This window comes from Scleropages formosus, chromosome 1 (genome assembly GCF_900964775.1).
Source record: "Scleropages formosus chromosome 1, fSclFor1.1, whole genome shotgun sequence".
NCBI lineage: Eukaryota > Metazoa > Chordata > Actinopteri > Osteoglossiformes > Osteoglossidae > Scleropages > Scleropages formosus.
The window spans coordinates 1599791-1614640 of record NC_041806.1 but is presented as its reverse complement, the minus strand read 5'-3'; the positions used below and the strand labels follow the sequence as shown (position 1 = coordinate 1614640).

The window sequence follows — 14850 nt, the reverse complement described above, 5'->3', positions numbered from 1 at the left end:
TTAATCATTTATCAATGTATAGCAGGGTAGTTTACACTGGAACAATTGAGGTTAGGTACCGTGATGAAGGAGGCAGGATTTGAACCCTTCCAGTCCAAGCCAAGGATGAAAGCTTGGAGTTGAACCGCCATAAAATAGAATATTACTAGCGTGTTTAAAGAGGAAATAAAAGCTCAAATATTTGTAGTTTACAAATGTACAGATTATGAGTTATGGTGTGTAACATGTATAAGTACAGGAAAGGTAGTCTAAAATTAAGTAAAAGCTGAATACTTAGAAATAAAGGTGAATATTCACAATATGCTTTTTTTTCTTTGTTTTGTTTTCAAAGTGATCAATAGGAACTGATACACAGTAACTGACAGTGAGATTCAGACAATGATGGAGAGAATATAATTTGGTTCCTTGCAATTTCCATCAGGAGGTGCCAGATCATAGCGCACAAAAACACTTAGAATCAACCAGGAATAACATCAAAATTTCTGATTATAATAAACTTTTAACACAACATTATATAAAATGACAAACTAAGAGTTCAAATAATGAAAACAGTATTAAAAGAAAACATTCTCCAAATTACAATCTATGATCCGGCAAAAACAAAAAGAGAACTAGAAAAGCTACAAAAAAAGTAAATCGAGGATTATCTCAAAATAATCTTTATGTAAAATTGTGTTGTGATGCATGTATATAAATATATACTTGAACATATATATATATTCACAAGCACATGTTTACGTCCATATCGGTCTGTGCATTGAGTGGTATCACTGGATGTCATCTTATATTGGTTTACTAGTCATTTATTTTTCTTGCAGGTTAACTGTTGATGTAAACTGTGTAATCTATTGCTATAAAAATGCAACATATGGAGAATTGCAAAAATTCTGTTTATGTATACAAAATTTGGCATGTGAATGATTGGAACCCACGACGTCCACAGTGGGTGTCCGTTTTTTCTTTTTTGTTTTCCTCATCCCTGTATTGGATTGGAGCCACACTCATCCAGCGACATCAGTCTAGGAGAGATGAACCTTATTTGTCGGACCAGGAAAGGCAGGACTTCCCAGGTATTGAAAGGACTCTTCCTGGAGGCCATTGATGAGCTGGATCACGGATTAACCAACTATTACAGTGTGATTTTGATGATGGTGCTCCTCTGTTGACCTTCCAGTTGGTAGTTTTGATATTTTTGCTTCCTTCTTTGTGTCACCTTTATACTGCTTGTACACCTGTTTGTTTCCTTATTTAGTGTAAAAGTAGTGTAGGTAGGAAGGTGGGGGAAGACTTTGTTTTGGGTTTTGACCTCTTTTTTGTTTTTGGGTTGGAGTTAGAAAATGACTCATCTACAATTAGTTAGGCCTTTTCTTTTCTTTCTTTTTTTACACCCTTTGTATTCATTGCACTCCTGTATGGTTTTCTTATCGACTTTTTATTTTTCTGCACTTTGGTTAACTGCCCTTTCACCAGAACATGAAACACACACTTGTTTGTTGTCTTGTCAGGTCATAACTTGCTAGAACAACCTTTGTTCTATCCCTAGACACCGTTGGAGCCCAACCAGAACACCTCTTTAATTTTAACTTGTTGATAAATCCTGATCACAAAGAGATTTGGACAGATCCACTTCTCCGTTCCTCTCCCCCCCGTGCCATAAACTTGACTCCAAAAACTCCATCTGTCACAGTCACCAATTTCCTATCAATATGTGCAACTCCTGGTGTTTTGGGCACCGGCGCAAACTGCAGTCCTGGAGAGATTGTTTCTAGAATCGTCCGTCTGTCTGACTCTGTCCAACTGTTGCAGAAACACACTTTTGTCCACTGACTTGTGCGTTATTTTGTCTGCTAAATGAACAAGTGTAAAATTCACAGACATTTTAAAGTATTTAGAGTTAAAAGAAAGAGTCTGAGGAGTTTCTGCAATTTTGGCCTCAATTGCTCATGAGCTGTAGAGTGATGTTTGGCTAAATCACAGTGACAGACGAAGGCAGTGCGCTTTATGCTGTAAGACACACACACACACAGAGACAAGCATACTTGATTGGCTCAGGTGGACACACCTGTACAGCAGGTGAGGGGACAAGAGAGACAGAAGGCTGTGGCACACAGGTGTTGTGGAACAGTAGCAGTACAGTAAAATACCTCTTAAAAGGGTTTATTTTTTTTAAATGTGTAAAGTTCTCACATAGGGAACTTCTCTTCGCACCAGAGCTGCCAGAACCGAAAGTCTTAAACGACAAAAAAGTAACAAAACGGTGGACTTGATCTCCTACTTATTTTTTATCTTGTATTATCCTATAAGACTGGCAAACTTTTTTGTACAAATAAAATGCTTCACGGAATCATACAAGAGCAAAGAAGACAAATCGCTGACAAACTTGCAAATGACATTATGGTTCGACTCTGGAAACTCCCAGAATCCGCGTTTCAAAAGTTGTTTTGACTTAATTGAATTAATTGCACAGCACATGCAGGAGGAGAAATAGAAACAGAAAGCGCCTTTTCAACTCATACATATTTATTTTTCTCTTTCTTTTTCACATTATTGCCGTGCGTAAAAACGCGGAAGAGACGCGTCCAGGAATTACGCACCGCATATTTGTGTTTCCCTGGTTCTGTACGTTCTGCTTACCGTGGGATACACTGTTTTACATTAAAGTTGTTAAAGTAGTGTGGAAAGTCACAGGAAATCCATGGGAAGGGAGGGATATTGTGACGCATCATGTCTGATCTACTTCATCTCACCATCATTCCAAGGAATTATGGAAGACTGAATACATTGTGTCCCTGACCACTGCTACTAAATACTGTAAATTTTTACCCTTCTGCTGCACGATGTGCCTGTGTGTATTTGCGGTTTTCTGGTCTTGATTTTGTCTCTGTTTTGCTGTCACCCCCTTCTGTTGTTGGTAGAAAAGCTGTCTATTACTTGTCATTTTATTATTACCTGATCAGAGTGAAATAAGTGTACGTTGACAGTTACTTTTCACCTGTGGTTTCTTAAAAAAAAAAAAAAAAAAAAAAAAAAACTTCAAAAGGAATTGTGTTTGGTTTATGTATTATGATTCTTACCACAGTTTATCCATTTGCACAGTTGGGTCATTTTTACTGTACTAACTGAGGGTAAGTACCTTTAAACCAGATACTACATCAGGAGAAGGGATTTAAACCCAGGTTCTTCAGTTTCCAGCCAATTTCTCTAACTTCTTCTTCGAACCTTTAAGTACAGCTGCGCACAGCAAAATTTTTCCGAGGTTTGCAGTTTGTTTGGTTACCTTTTCAAAACTTCTTTCATTCTTACACAACACGTTGGCTACAACTTGCTGCCTGTCACTAGATGGAAGTGTTGCTGCACAAACACACTTCGTCTTCTCTCTCAACCAGCAGCCAGTCACTGCTGAAGCTCTCAGTGCTGTTTGGTACCTTTGGTTTTATGCTTTTGACTTTTCACCTCATTTCCATCTTCTGTTTGCTTCTTGGAAGGTTTATGTGACAGGAGCAGCAACTGGGTTTGATACAGAGTTCATCCTGGCCTTGTTGCACCTTATTCACCAAGGTGACTTACACTGCTGGATACACTACTTATAGTGGGTCACTCATCCATGCATCAGTGGAACACACTCTCTCTGTGACACTCACACACTATGGGTGAACCTGAACCGCGTGTCTTTGGAGTGTGGGAGGAAACCAGAGCACCTGGAGGAAACCCACACAGACACAGGGCAAACATGCAAACTCCACACAGACTGAGTGGGGATCAAACCCACGTCCTCTCATACCACCCAGGCGCTGTGAGACAGCAGCACTACTCACTGTACCATTGTGCCACCCTACTTACACTTACACTGACATCTTTACTTATATAGGTTTCTTATTTTTCAACTTGAGCAGCTGAGACTAAGAACCTTGTTGGAAGGTCCTGCAGCAGGAGGTGGGATTTATACAATGGTGAGATACAGCAGAAAAAATAAAAAGAAGGAAAGTAAGGGGGAGAAAAGAGATTTTTTTTTCTTTTCCATTTCCCTAACTCCAGCCCTAACCCTAATGCAACACCAAACACCAACCCTAACTCTCTAACCCTAACCTAATGCAAGACCTAACTCCAACCCTAACCCAAACCACAATGCTAATGTATGGATGAGTGACCCATTGTTGGTAGTGTATTTAGCAGTGGGTTGGTAATCCCTTCTGATCTGAAAATCTAGCAGTGTAAATTTTTATTTTTTTTTCAGTCTTAAATGTATGAACTGGTGCATTGGAAGTTCCAACCAAAGACGCACTGGTGGGGATGCTCAGATGGAGCTGCCAGTTGGTTATGTAACTGGGAGAGGAAAAGACAATCCAGTTTAAGAAGAATGTCAGGTACATCCCTTCCTCCCTCCTCCTTCAGAAGGTACATGACCTCCCTCCTCACATACTCATACCTGCCCCCCCAGGCGAGATCAAAAATATCTTTTGTAAGGACTCTGCATCATGCGGGGCAAGGGGTACACCTGCGCAAGGCACAGCAATGTAGGAAGGATGTTCACCTTCAGCGCCAGCATTTCCCTATCAAGGAGAGAGACCTGGTCTTCCACAAACCCATTTTCCGTCTGGCTTTGGTCAAACACTCTTGCCAATCGATCCTGGCGGCACCTTCCAGCACTTTCTCCCCTTTTCCTTATTTTTTTTTTTTTTTAATTCTTTATTAACTCCAATTAAAAACAGAAAGACTATACAAACATAACATTCAACCTTTGCAAACAAAACATCCGTAATACCAACACAACTAAATATCCTCAAAAGAACAAGATCATACAAACAAAAATCAATGAACAATCAAAAAAAACCAAAACATTAAAAACCAGTTAAAACATCAGATACCAATCATGACAACTTTGCTTCAGTTCATCTCAATCATCATCCGACAGCCAAAAATTCCTTAGCTCATGCATTCAAAAGCAACTGTACAGTATCAGCACTTCAAGAAATCACTGGACTTCAACAAAGCACTCATGAGCTTTAGTATCTGCCATCAATATTAACATTACACTATAAATACACACACAGACTGAAACCACTTGTTCCAAGCAGGGTCGCAGCGAGCCAGAGCCTAACCCAGCAGCACAGGGTGCAGGGCTGGAGGGGGAGGGGACACACCTAGGATGGGATGCCAGTCTGCCTCAAGGCACTCCAAGCCCACCAGAAAGTAGGCACAGGCCAAACCCGCTGCGCCACCACACCCCCACACTTATGCACACACACACACACACACACACACACACACACACACACACACACACACACACACATTTTCAGAACTGCTTGTCCCATACGGCGTCACGGGGAACCGGAGCCTACCCGGCAACACAGGGCGTAAGGCCGGAGGGGGAGGGGACACACCCAGGACGGGACGCCAGTCCGTCGCAAGGCACCCCAAGCGGGACTCGAACCACAGACCCACCGGAGAGCAGGACTGTGGTCCAACCCACTGCACCACCACGCCCCCGCGCCCCCACTTATAAATAGAGAAAACAAAATTAAATACAAGAATAATACACTATCAATAAATAAGGTCACTCTAAAAAGGTATTACAAATGCCACACACATTCTGAACCACTTGTCCCATACAGGGTCGCAGGGAACCAGAGCCTAATCAGCAACTCAGGGTGTGAGGACACACCCAGGACAGGACACCAGGACACCACCCCAAGCAGGACTCAAACCCCAGACCCACCAGGGAGGAGGACCCAGTCTAACCCACTGCACCACCACAAATACTACACTTCAATAAAATCCAATTAAAATTACTCATTAAACAACCTAGGAGGGGACCCCACCCGGGACAAATCATTAACCAAAACACCTGAATGGTCTGGTCCCAATGGGGAGAAGGGGTAATCTTTTCAGCCTCATCTGAACAGGTACCCCCAGTGTAGTACCGCTGACATGTCCAGCCTCCCTCCTTCATCTCTTCTTCCTTCTGGTCACCAGTGAAAAATTCAAGGTCATATCCTCCTGACCAGGAGAGCGAAAATCGTCTTCGTCCGGAGGCACAACAGCAGTGCTGAGCGATTGCGACCCGCCAACACCGGCCACTGCAAAACCATCCCTTACCTCATTCACCGCCACTGCTTCTGTCTGACGCCAAGTAACTGTCAACGATAGTACTGCCTCTGGACCATCCTGCGCCGATGCTATACTGCCCAGCACCTCACCGGCGCAGTGCGGTCTACGCTGGGGGCAACTGCGGAAGAGATGTCCCTCTCCTCCACATTGGAAAAAGTGGTGGGGACCTACGCAGTCCCTGGCCAGATGGCCGGTATCCAAACACCGCCGGCACCTCATGCCTTTGCAGTTCTTCTCTGCGTGCCCTCGGCCCAAACACAGATGACAGGAGAGAAGCTAGCCTTGATAAAACAGGTAGCTTGTGCTGCTGCAAATGTTAAAATACGCAGGAGGGTGGACAAAACCCTCCATCCCCTCAGGGTCAGGGCGAAGACATACCTGAAATTATTTTCACTTATTCCAAAAGTCCAGCTCATCCTGCATGTCCTTGTGTCTTCCGATGACATCAACAAACTCCTTCAGGAAAGTTTCCACAGCTGCTGCTGACACAAAGGGGTAGAAGACGTAGAGCATATTGATCCTCCGGTCATTCTTCACAGTGGTTCCACGGAGTAGGGGCGCAAGGTGGCATAGTCAGCGCTCTCCCTACACATCCTCAAAGTCTTCCAGTACTCCCCCTTGGTCAGCAGTGTGAGATTGAAGAACGACAGAGGTCCATTGCGTTGGATGCAGACCACATCCTCAACTGTGAGGGCCAGGAGTCCTAAGACAACCTCCTGAACGAAAGCAATTCGCTCAGGAAATTTGCTGTCGTCCTCCCGGTTCCTTCACCAGAAGCGAAGAGTATTCTTCGAGGTGGTCTGCATCCTTGGAACTGCCGTTCTTGCCGTGGAAGTCATCATTTCTTTGGATCCTCGGAGCTGTCGACATGGTGGGAGAGCTGTACTAACTAATAAAACTACTAGAAATCAAAACTTTGTATCACCCCGTGGGGACAGCAGGCAGGTCACCCGAAACCCAGCACATTAGGCTCCATGGGCTATCCAAAAGGGAGGGAGCAGAGCTTCATCCCAGGAAAGCTGCAGTCATGCCACATGCAGTCCTGTATTAGGTTCCACTCTGCTCCCACTAAAATCACAGGTACTACACTTTGATCTTAGCCTCTTTTCCCACAGCGTTTAAACACAATTCCATTTTATCCACAGTTCAACTATGGGTAATATCTGGGTAGTACCTAAAAAGAGGAGGGTGCGGTGGTGCAGTGGCGCAATGGGTTGAACCGGGTCCTGCTCTTCAGTGGGTCTACAGTTCGAGTCCTGCTTGGGGTGCCTTGCGACGGACTGGCGTCCTGTCCTGGGTGTGTCCCTTCCCCCTCCGGCCTTACACCCTGTGTTACCGGGTAGGCTCTGGTTCCCCGTCACCCCGTATGGGACAAGCGGTTCTGAAAATGTGTGTGCGTGCGTGTGCGTGTGTGTGTATGTGTATCTAAAAAGAGGAAAACATCTGGTGGATGAATATATATATATATATATATATATATATATATAGATAGAAATAGCAGGAAATCCAGAAAGCAAAGTATGAGATAAAACTCCTAATGGAGGTTGAGGACAACAATTTGCTTCCTACGTTGGGCAGGATGAGTTACACCATGATAAGAGAAACAGCGGAAATTAATTCTAGATTTACTAAGTGCACCGTGAACGAGAACATTTCAAAGTCTGTCCTAAAAGTCCATGGGTAACAAAGAGCCAGTGTAATACGATTATATCTTGTGGTTACAATCTTAACGGCTCCATTCTGAATTTGTTATAATTACTACTGTTTATTGCATTAAAGTTCTTACAGTGACTGACCGCTTATACAGCTTGCTGTTTCGTACCAATGCAGTTTAGGATAAGTGCATCCATGCCATACATGAATTAATTCCATAAAATCACCTTTGTTGGCAAATTCTCATTAAGTAGCAGTTTAACTACAATTATTGACAAACAAGGTTGCTCTGATGAAAATATATAAACTTATAATTAGCTAAAAAACCGACATAAAAGGTATTTTTTTCCATGACAGTAGTAACACCAACATAATTTTTGTAACAAACTTTTTTTAAAATGACTTTTAATAATATATTTTCATTCTTCAACAAAAACCACTCATCCAGTGTCTGGATTTTTACATTTTAAACACGACTGGAACACCAGTTTAACAAACAACAGTGTTTTGAAAGTGTCTTTTATTTTCTTTTTAACTTATGTTTCATTGTATTTTTGTCTGAATCTGTTCTTGGACATCGTATGTTTTAAACTCTGGGATTAAATTCTGAAGAAGAGCCTAAAAATGGAAACATAGAACATAGAAAAGGGACCCTTCCTGAATTTTCCCTTCATTAAGAAGTCTGATATGTGAGACATATCTTTCATTCTCCACATTCATCAGAGGACAAAGTGTCAGTTTGATGTTTACAATCAGCTCTTTGAGCCCGTGAACCTGGTTTACACTTCTCCATTTCATTCAGGTCATTCTTTCACTTCATAGCACCATTCTGGAATATTTCAAGCCAAGTTATTCCCCTTTGCCGCTTCACTGACATTCTCTGCTTTCATTTCTTCTTGAATTATGAAGTCCTTTGTTCTAATTCCTTTTTTCTGTGTGTGTTGTGGTGCAGATCCAACAAGGAGAGACAATGGAGAATTATGACGACTGTTGCTTCCAGGCTGATGGTTGGACTCAATGCGAAGAATGGAGCCAAACCTTTATTCCGTAAAGAAGTCAAACTGTTTTGTAAAGAGAAAGTGATTATGATCAGTTATATGAGTCCAGGAACACAATAAAAAAACCCACAGATCTCACAGCCTTTGGTTGTCCACTCAGCGGGTGATATCGGTGAAACAAATGTTGTCTCATTCTCTCACTTTGCGCATCAACACTAACAACCTGGAAATCTTCATTTCTTTCCTTCAGTGTTTGTTTATTTTTGATGTTTCCTGTTGAACATAATCATACAATTCCAAAAAAAAATTTCCAAAGAGGTAGTGAAATATCAAACAGTTACTTGTGTCAGTGGCACATTATCATGAATACAAAGACAATGAACGAAAACAGCGAACCGAAAATTGCCCAGGAACCCATTACTGAGATTTCAGCCGAGCAGAACATCAACAAGCCTATTGGTGTATTTATCATGAGGGTTAACTTTAAATCTAAAGTAGAATTGTTTTTTAGCGTCCATTTGGGATTTTGGCTTCCAGCATGTGTATTATAAGAATCAAACCCAGAGCCTCGATGCCATGGGCAGGGACGCTACCCACCTCAGTTAAAGGCAGATGCTCCTTCCTTCAGTTTGTAGAACCATGGATTCACTTTTTCATCCCTTATCTTCAAATCAGTCTATTAATCAGTATATTAATCAGATTGTGACGCTAGTTTACTTGGGCATTGACCACACAAGATCGGACTTGTGGGTTCCCGCAGATACACTGACACCTAGGAGCATGGATTCTGTGAATGGTATGATGTGGTGAGGAGCTAAACTGCTTCCATTTATTCATATTGCAGTGGCGTCTTTCAAACTTTCCACTGCACTCCTTGTCGTTTCTTACGTACTTCAGAGGTTGTGAAGGAAAAGAGTGGTTTGAGATCTTGAGGAGCCATTGTGTTATAACATGGCTCTATCAAAGTGTGTGAACACCAGTGCAGCTCTGTAAATGAAGTCCTTGTGGTAGCGTTCCTAAAAGGAACGCTTCACCCCAGATGGGACTCGAACCCACAATCCCTGGCTTAGGAGGCCAATGCCTTATCCATTAGGCCACTGGGGCTGTGTGATCAAAGAGCTCTTTTGTGTAGGAAGTTGACTTCTCCCCACACTAGCCCAGTGTAAAACCATAAAAGCCCCAGAGGGGTGAGCAGCTCCTAGTACTGGACCCTGAGAGGTTTATTTCCCTCCTTTTCCTCCTTTCTGCTTGGATGGGAATTTTTTTGGTTCCTCTCGACAATTCCATTTGCCTTGCAGAAGGGAAGAATTCAGGGATTTTAAAAAATGTTGGGTGAACCTGAAGAAAGGCTCATTTCATGAGGACTTCAATGATGGTGTTAGGAGACAGTCATTAGTTTCAGGTTCTCACTTGTTTTGTTTGGGGTTTCCAGATTGGCAGTTAGATACTAAAATGAATTTGCTTTTTTCAAACATTCTGCTTTTTATTTGAGCTTTTTCGACTACTAATTGTTTTGTTTCCTTGGATGAAAAAAGCTTTAATTTTGCCCTATGTTACTGCTGGGTGTTTTGGGGACATGTGTAAATCTCTTTCTACCCTTGTTGGATTGTCTTCCGATCCACAATAACAGCAAATATTTGGCTGTTTGGGATATACGTATCTTATGCTAACACAATGTGTAAAGTCAAACACAGCAGCCTAACAAAAACATTTTCTTTGTTTCTTCACATCTGCTGTTGGCTTACAACGTGTTTAGTGTCCGTCCATCTTCCATCCCGCTTGTCCTAATGGGGTCGCTGTAGTCTACAATGTGTTTAGTGCGGAGAACAATAAAGACTCTTAATCAGGTAAGTGTATTCAGTGGCAAATTTATTCTACAGAACATTATGCATAAATCGTGTACATTTTCAAGGTGAAGCACAGCCTTATAGATGATTCTAGCATGACAAAAGGAAACATCTTTCTCAATTTTAGGTTCTGCTACATGTATATTTGAAGTCAATGATTGAGGACTTTGACATATGGCAAAATTATAGTAATGTCAGATATCAATAATTTTTATTTTGCTACATATCTTTAATCATGAAGCATAATTCAGTTATTAAATTTTAAGGGTGATTTTGATTGACACTTACTTTGATCACAAGTAATCAAAATGTTTGAATTTTAAGAAAAGGCTGATAAAGCCTGAAGAGGACACCTCCTACAGGAATACAATGAGCAACGAAAAGGTCGTCATCAGTGTCACTCCTAGAGCCCCCACCTCTCTGAAACCCCCAGAGGCAGGAGACAACAGCATCATGTGCTGGGCTTCTCCAAAGCCAGTTTTCTTCCAGCCCTGCTCGTCACTTCTGACCCATGCATCGCCGTCCTCTTCCACAACCACCACTGTCTCGGTGTCATTCTGGGATTGCAGTGGCCGCCGTGTGAAGGGGGGAGAGATGATCGGTGGCAGGTCTCCTTGAGAAAAGGCTCCCGAGTGAACACAGAACAATATCTCGCACCCATCGCTGACATCGGCTGTGTGCTGAGTATATCCTCCCGGGCAACTGGAAAGACCACCTGCCATTGGGTTTCCAGCCTCACAGCTGAAGAGACCCCCAAATGGCACAGAATACCGTGCACCCAACTTATAATCAAGGCCCAAGCAGATCTTCAGCCCATCTGACAGTAGGGTTGCAGGGTAGTATGTACTGGGACAGCTCTTGGTTTTAGTGACGGGGTTCACTGAAGTGGGCCCATAGAGACCTCCAAAGAGGAACCCAGAGGGGTAAGTGTTAGTGACATTGGTGGCTGAACACCAGTAAGTCTGAACAGTCACCCTCTGCACAGTGTACACATTGCCACACACATCATTGCAGCATGTGAAGAACATCCAGCAGGAATGGCATTCTTCTCTACACTCATACCGATTGGAGCTCTGCTCCTTGATTTCCGTTCTCAGCAGGGTCTGGCTGTAGGATGGGCTACAGTTGAAATTCCCTGTAAGTGGGTTTTTCTGGGTTAGACTCTGGCACAGCTTGAGACTTTTTTCATCTCTTGTGAGAGCTGTACATTGCTGGAACACCCCTCCAAAGCTGAAATTCGACATCACACCATCACAGGACTCGTCCTCAACATTGGCCTGATAGTTGTAGTTCATGGAGTTGGGGTCGGTGCAGCCAGGGTACATGTTGACCTTATAGTAGCGCTGGATGGCCTGGAACACTGCTTCACTCACCTTCAAAACTGTTGGTGCTGGAAGGTTGGGAAGGGTGTCCGGGTTGATGAAGAAGTGCAGTGGGGATCCAGAGCGGTCGATGGCCACCAGGTTGTTATGGATGCTCTCCTCCCATGTTTTAAGAGTGATGCCTGGGTAGAAGGGCAGGCCACCATGGCTAACCATCACAGAGTAGGTGATGTTGTCCATGTAGTTACGTAGGAGACTGTAATTTTCAACATAATTATAGCCAAGAGACACGATTGTGAAGAAAGAGACACTGGCCGATTCAGTGAGGGAGGCCTCACTGGTGCTCCTTGCAAAAGAACTCGCAAGATAGTCCTCCTGGGCCAAAGTGGCACCGGCATCGATAGAAGTGAGGACATGTGTACCATAGTCCCGTACCAGAGTCTCAGAGAGGAAGTTGACCAGGCGAGTGTTGTTGTTCTCCAGGGCGCTGGCAATGTCAGTGGCACGACTGACAAACACTGGGTCCAGGGTGAAGATGGGATTGGTTTTTACCGTGTAAATGAGGTGGCGCATCTGTTGAAAAATAACCTAGAGGATTAGTGACTCCGCAAGCACAATTTGCTGCGTGCATGTAACAGTAACAGCACTGGTGGTACGAAACGATTTGAGCACCAAGCAGTTGGCTGCATTCTACTTCTGAACAAATGCTTGCATTACATTACAAAGCAGAACAATAACAATTTAGTGTTGTGATAAAAGAAAGAATTTCCAAGGCTTCTAGACAATAAAATAACAAGAAAAGATGCAGCTGAAACAGAGAAGATAAAATGTTCCACATAATAGGATCATTTCAGACAATGTACAAACAAAACAAATTAAGACTGTAAATATGAAACTCGCATGCTACAGTAGGTCATCATTGTAAATTTAGTCTAGAGTCATGAGAGTAACATGTTGAGCTCCAAGGGGTTGGACAAATGACCAAGTACGTTTTGTGTTACTAGGAGAATGCTGACTCCAGGGCACAGGACCAAGGCATTGTGTTGTGGGTTCTGTGATGTTAGTTTGGATGCACATGCTACCGAGTCATAAAATGTGCAGCAATTAATGTGAAAGTATACATTCAAAGTTTCACACCTCGAAACCCAAATGCGGTGCAATGTGAAACACCAACCCTTTGTCAAGATTCTAACATGTATGAAACGCAGCGTTCGCTGGTGTCTCACCTCTGTCCTGCTGGTGACGGAATTCTCCTTCACCTGGTGCGTTTTCATCCTCTGAAACTCTCCGGAGAATCTGGCGTTGAGAATCCAAAAGAATGAGATGTCCAGGTTCACAGAATATGCCAAGGAGCTCTTGTAGTCCAGCCAGCTGTTGACAATCTCAGACTTGATCTTCACCTTGCTGGACTTCTGTGGCACCGTGACCACCTGGTCTGGCAGGAGGTACATTCCGTCCTCTGTTGTCTGGCACTGGGTGTATTCTATATCCATCACCCGGCCGGCATCCACATTACGCAGATTGTCCCAGCCTCCGCCAGGCAGGACCTCCAAAACAGGCAAATTTAAGACTTGCTTACACAGGTTTAGCTGGCTCGTTGAGGACAGGCTTAAGCTAAAGGCCCCGAAGGGTATCAGGAGATGCAGAAGAGTAGCAAAAACGGCCATGATCCTATTGGAAGGATCTTTGGGTCAGTAATGTGATGATGGCTCCAGGTGTCAGACTTTTAAAGGCTCAATGGGTGTGTCTTACCTGATGGGTGTGCTTTACTTTATTTGAGTTAACACTTTGAATAAGATGCTTTGTTTCTTTCTTTTTTCCTTTTTTAAAATTCGAACCGTTCTTCCGCTTTCAGTACATCCCATTTAGCTATTGTAAATATACAGGCTGTAAATGTATTTTTTTCACATTCTTTCAGAGTCCATGTAGCCCATGTTGCGGTACCACACAACTGGGACCACAACTGTGTTTGTACTTTGATTTGTCTGTAACTCAGACATTACTGTTACCTCTAAGTCGCAATGAATACAAATTGAATAGTACATACGTGTTGCCATTTATTTAAAAGGTTAGTTTCTGTAAAATCCTCACAAAAAGCAATTGTAAATAAAAAGTATTCTTTACCACTTCCATCCACCCTTTATCAATAACCACTGGCACAGTGCAGGGTCGCAGAGGTCTGCTGTATCACAGAAGCAAGGTTGTGACACAGAGTATATGTTCTCCCTTGGCTTTTAGGGGTTCCTTCACATAATTCCAAATCCAGTATCCGAGACATTTGACGAATAAACAGTTCTTTTGGTGGACAAGGGGTTCTTTATCGCCAGTGTTCTTCTCATTGTAAAGCTCAGGGACAGGTACTCTTTTTTTTTAGAAAGTACCAAAAAAACATTTTAAATACATTTGAAGTTTTTTCCTGCGACTTGATCAACACAAAGACAAGGATCCCAGAATGACGGCCATGAGCTGTTGCGGCAACAAGCTCCACTTGATGCAAGATTTTCCAAGAGAAGAGCAGTTAGGACTGTGCCCCCCCTGGTGGTGAACCAAAGAGTAACCCAAACTCAGCCCCCACCACTTCACTGTAACTCACACTCTCCTGGTTACTGAGACAGGTCTGATGGAAGAAGGAGTAGAGTGGATCTACAATTGTTTATTGTTACATCCAACTTGAACCTACACCAAGGGAGAGTGCACATGGAACTTGACATATCTGTAAAAAAACCAGACAAGATAATGCAGAAATAAAGGGGAAGGCTGTGTATGAGGTACAACTACAGCTAATGCTACAGTACTTTACAAAAAAACAGACCAAATACAACACTGCACCAACTGCAGCAAATGACCTGCATGTAATGAGTAAATCCATTAAATAATCTAAAACAACATGGATGATGTTACTCTGTACCCCCCCCTACA

At 42.9% G+C, this 14850-nt stretch overlaps 2 protein-coding genes and 1 non-coding gene across 3 annotated transcripts in view; all 3 read right to left on the bottom strand.

The window, feature by feature from the left end:
• The window catches only part of LOC114909086 (zinc finger protein 11-like), a 334553-nt gene that overhangs the window by 159781 nt on the left and 159922 nt on the right, over positions 1–14850 (bottom strand). The window lies entirely within an intron of this gene.
• trnar-ccu (transfer RNA arginine (anticodon CCU)) lies at positions 9794–9866 on the bottom strand. Its single transcript has one exon. It is a non-coding gene; the product is annotated as a tRNA-Arg (tRNA).
• Positions 10625–13615, bottom strand: LOC108931888 (macrophage-expressed gene 1 protein-like). Its single transcript, XM_018747956.2, has 2 exons — positions 13158–13615; positions 10625–12504 (listed from the first exon to the last, which is right to left on the bottom strand). Exons 1-2 carry the CDS (start codon positions 13596–13598, stop codon positions 10966–10968), a joined length of 1980 nt encoding a protein of 659 aa, XP_018603472.2. The 5' UTR covers positions 13599–13615; the 3' UTR covers positions 10625–10965.

Coding starts and splice junctions, on each gene's coding strand:
- LOC108931888 (XM_018747956.2), bottom strand. CDS start 13,598: ATGGCCGTTTTTGCTACTCTTCTGCATCTCCTGATACCCTTCGGGGCC. Junction 12,505..13,157: donor CCGTCACCAGCAGGACAGAG/GTGAGACACCAG, acceptor ATTTTTCAACAG/ATGCGCCACCTCATTTACAC.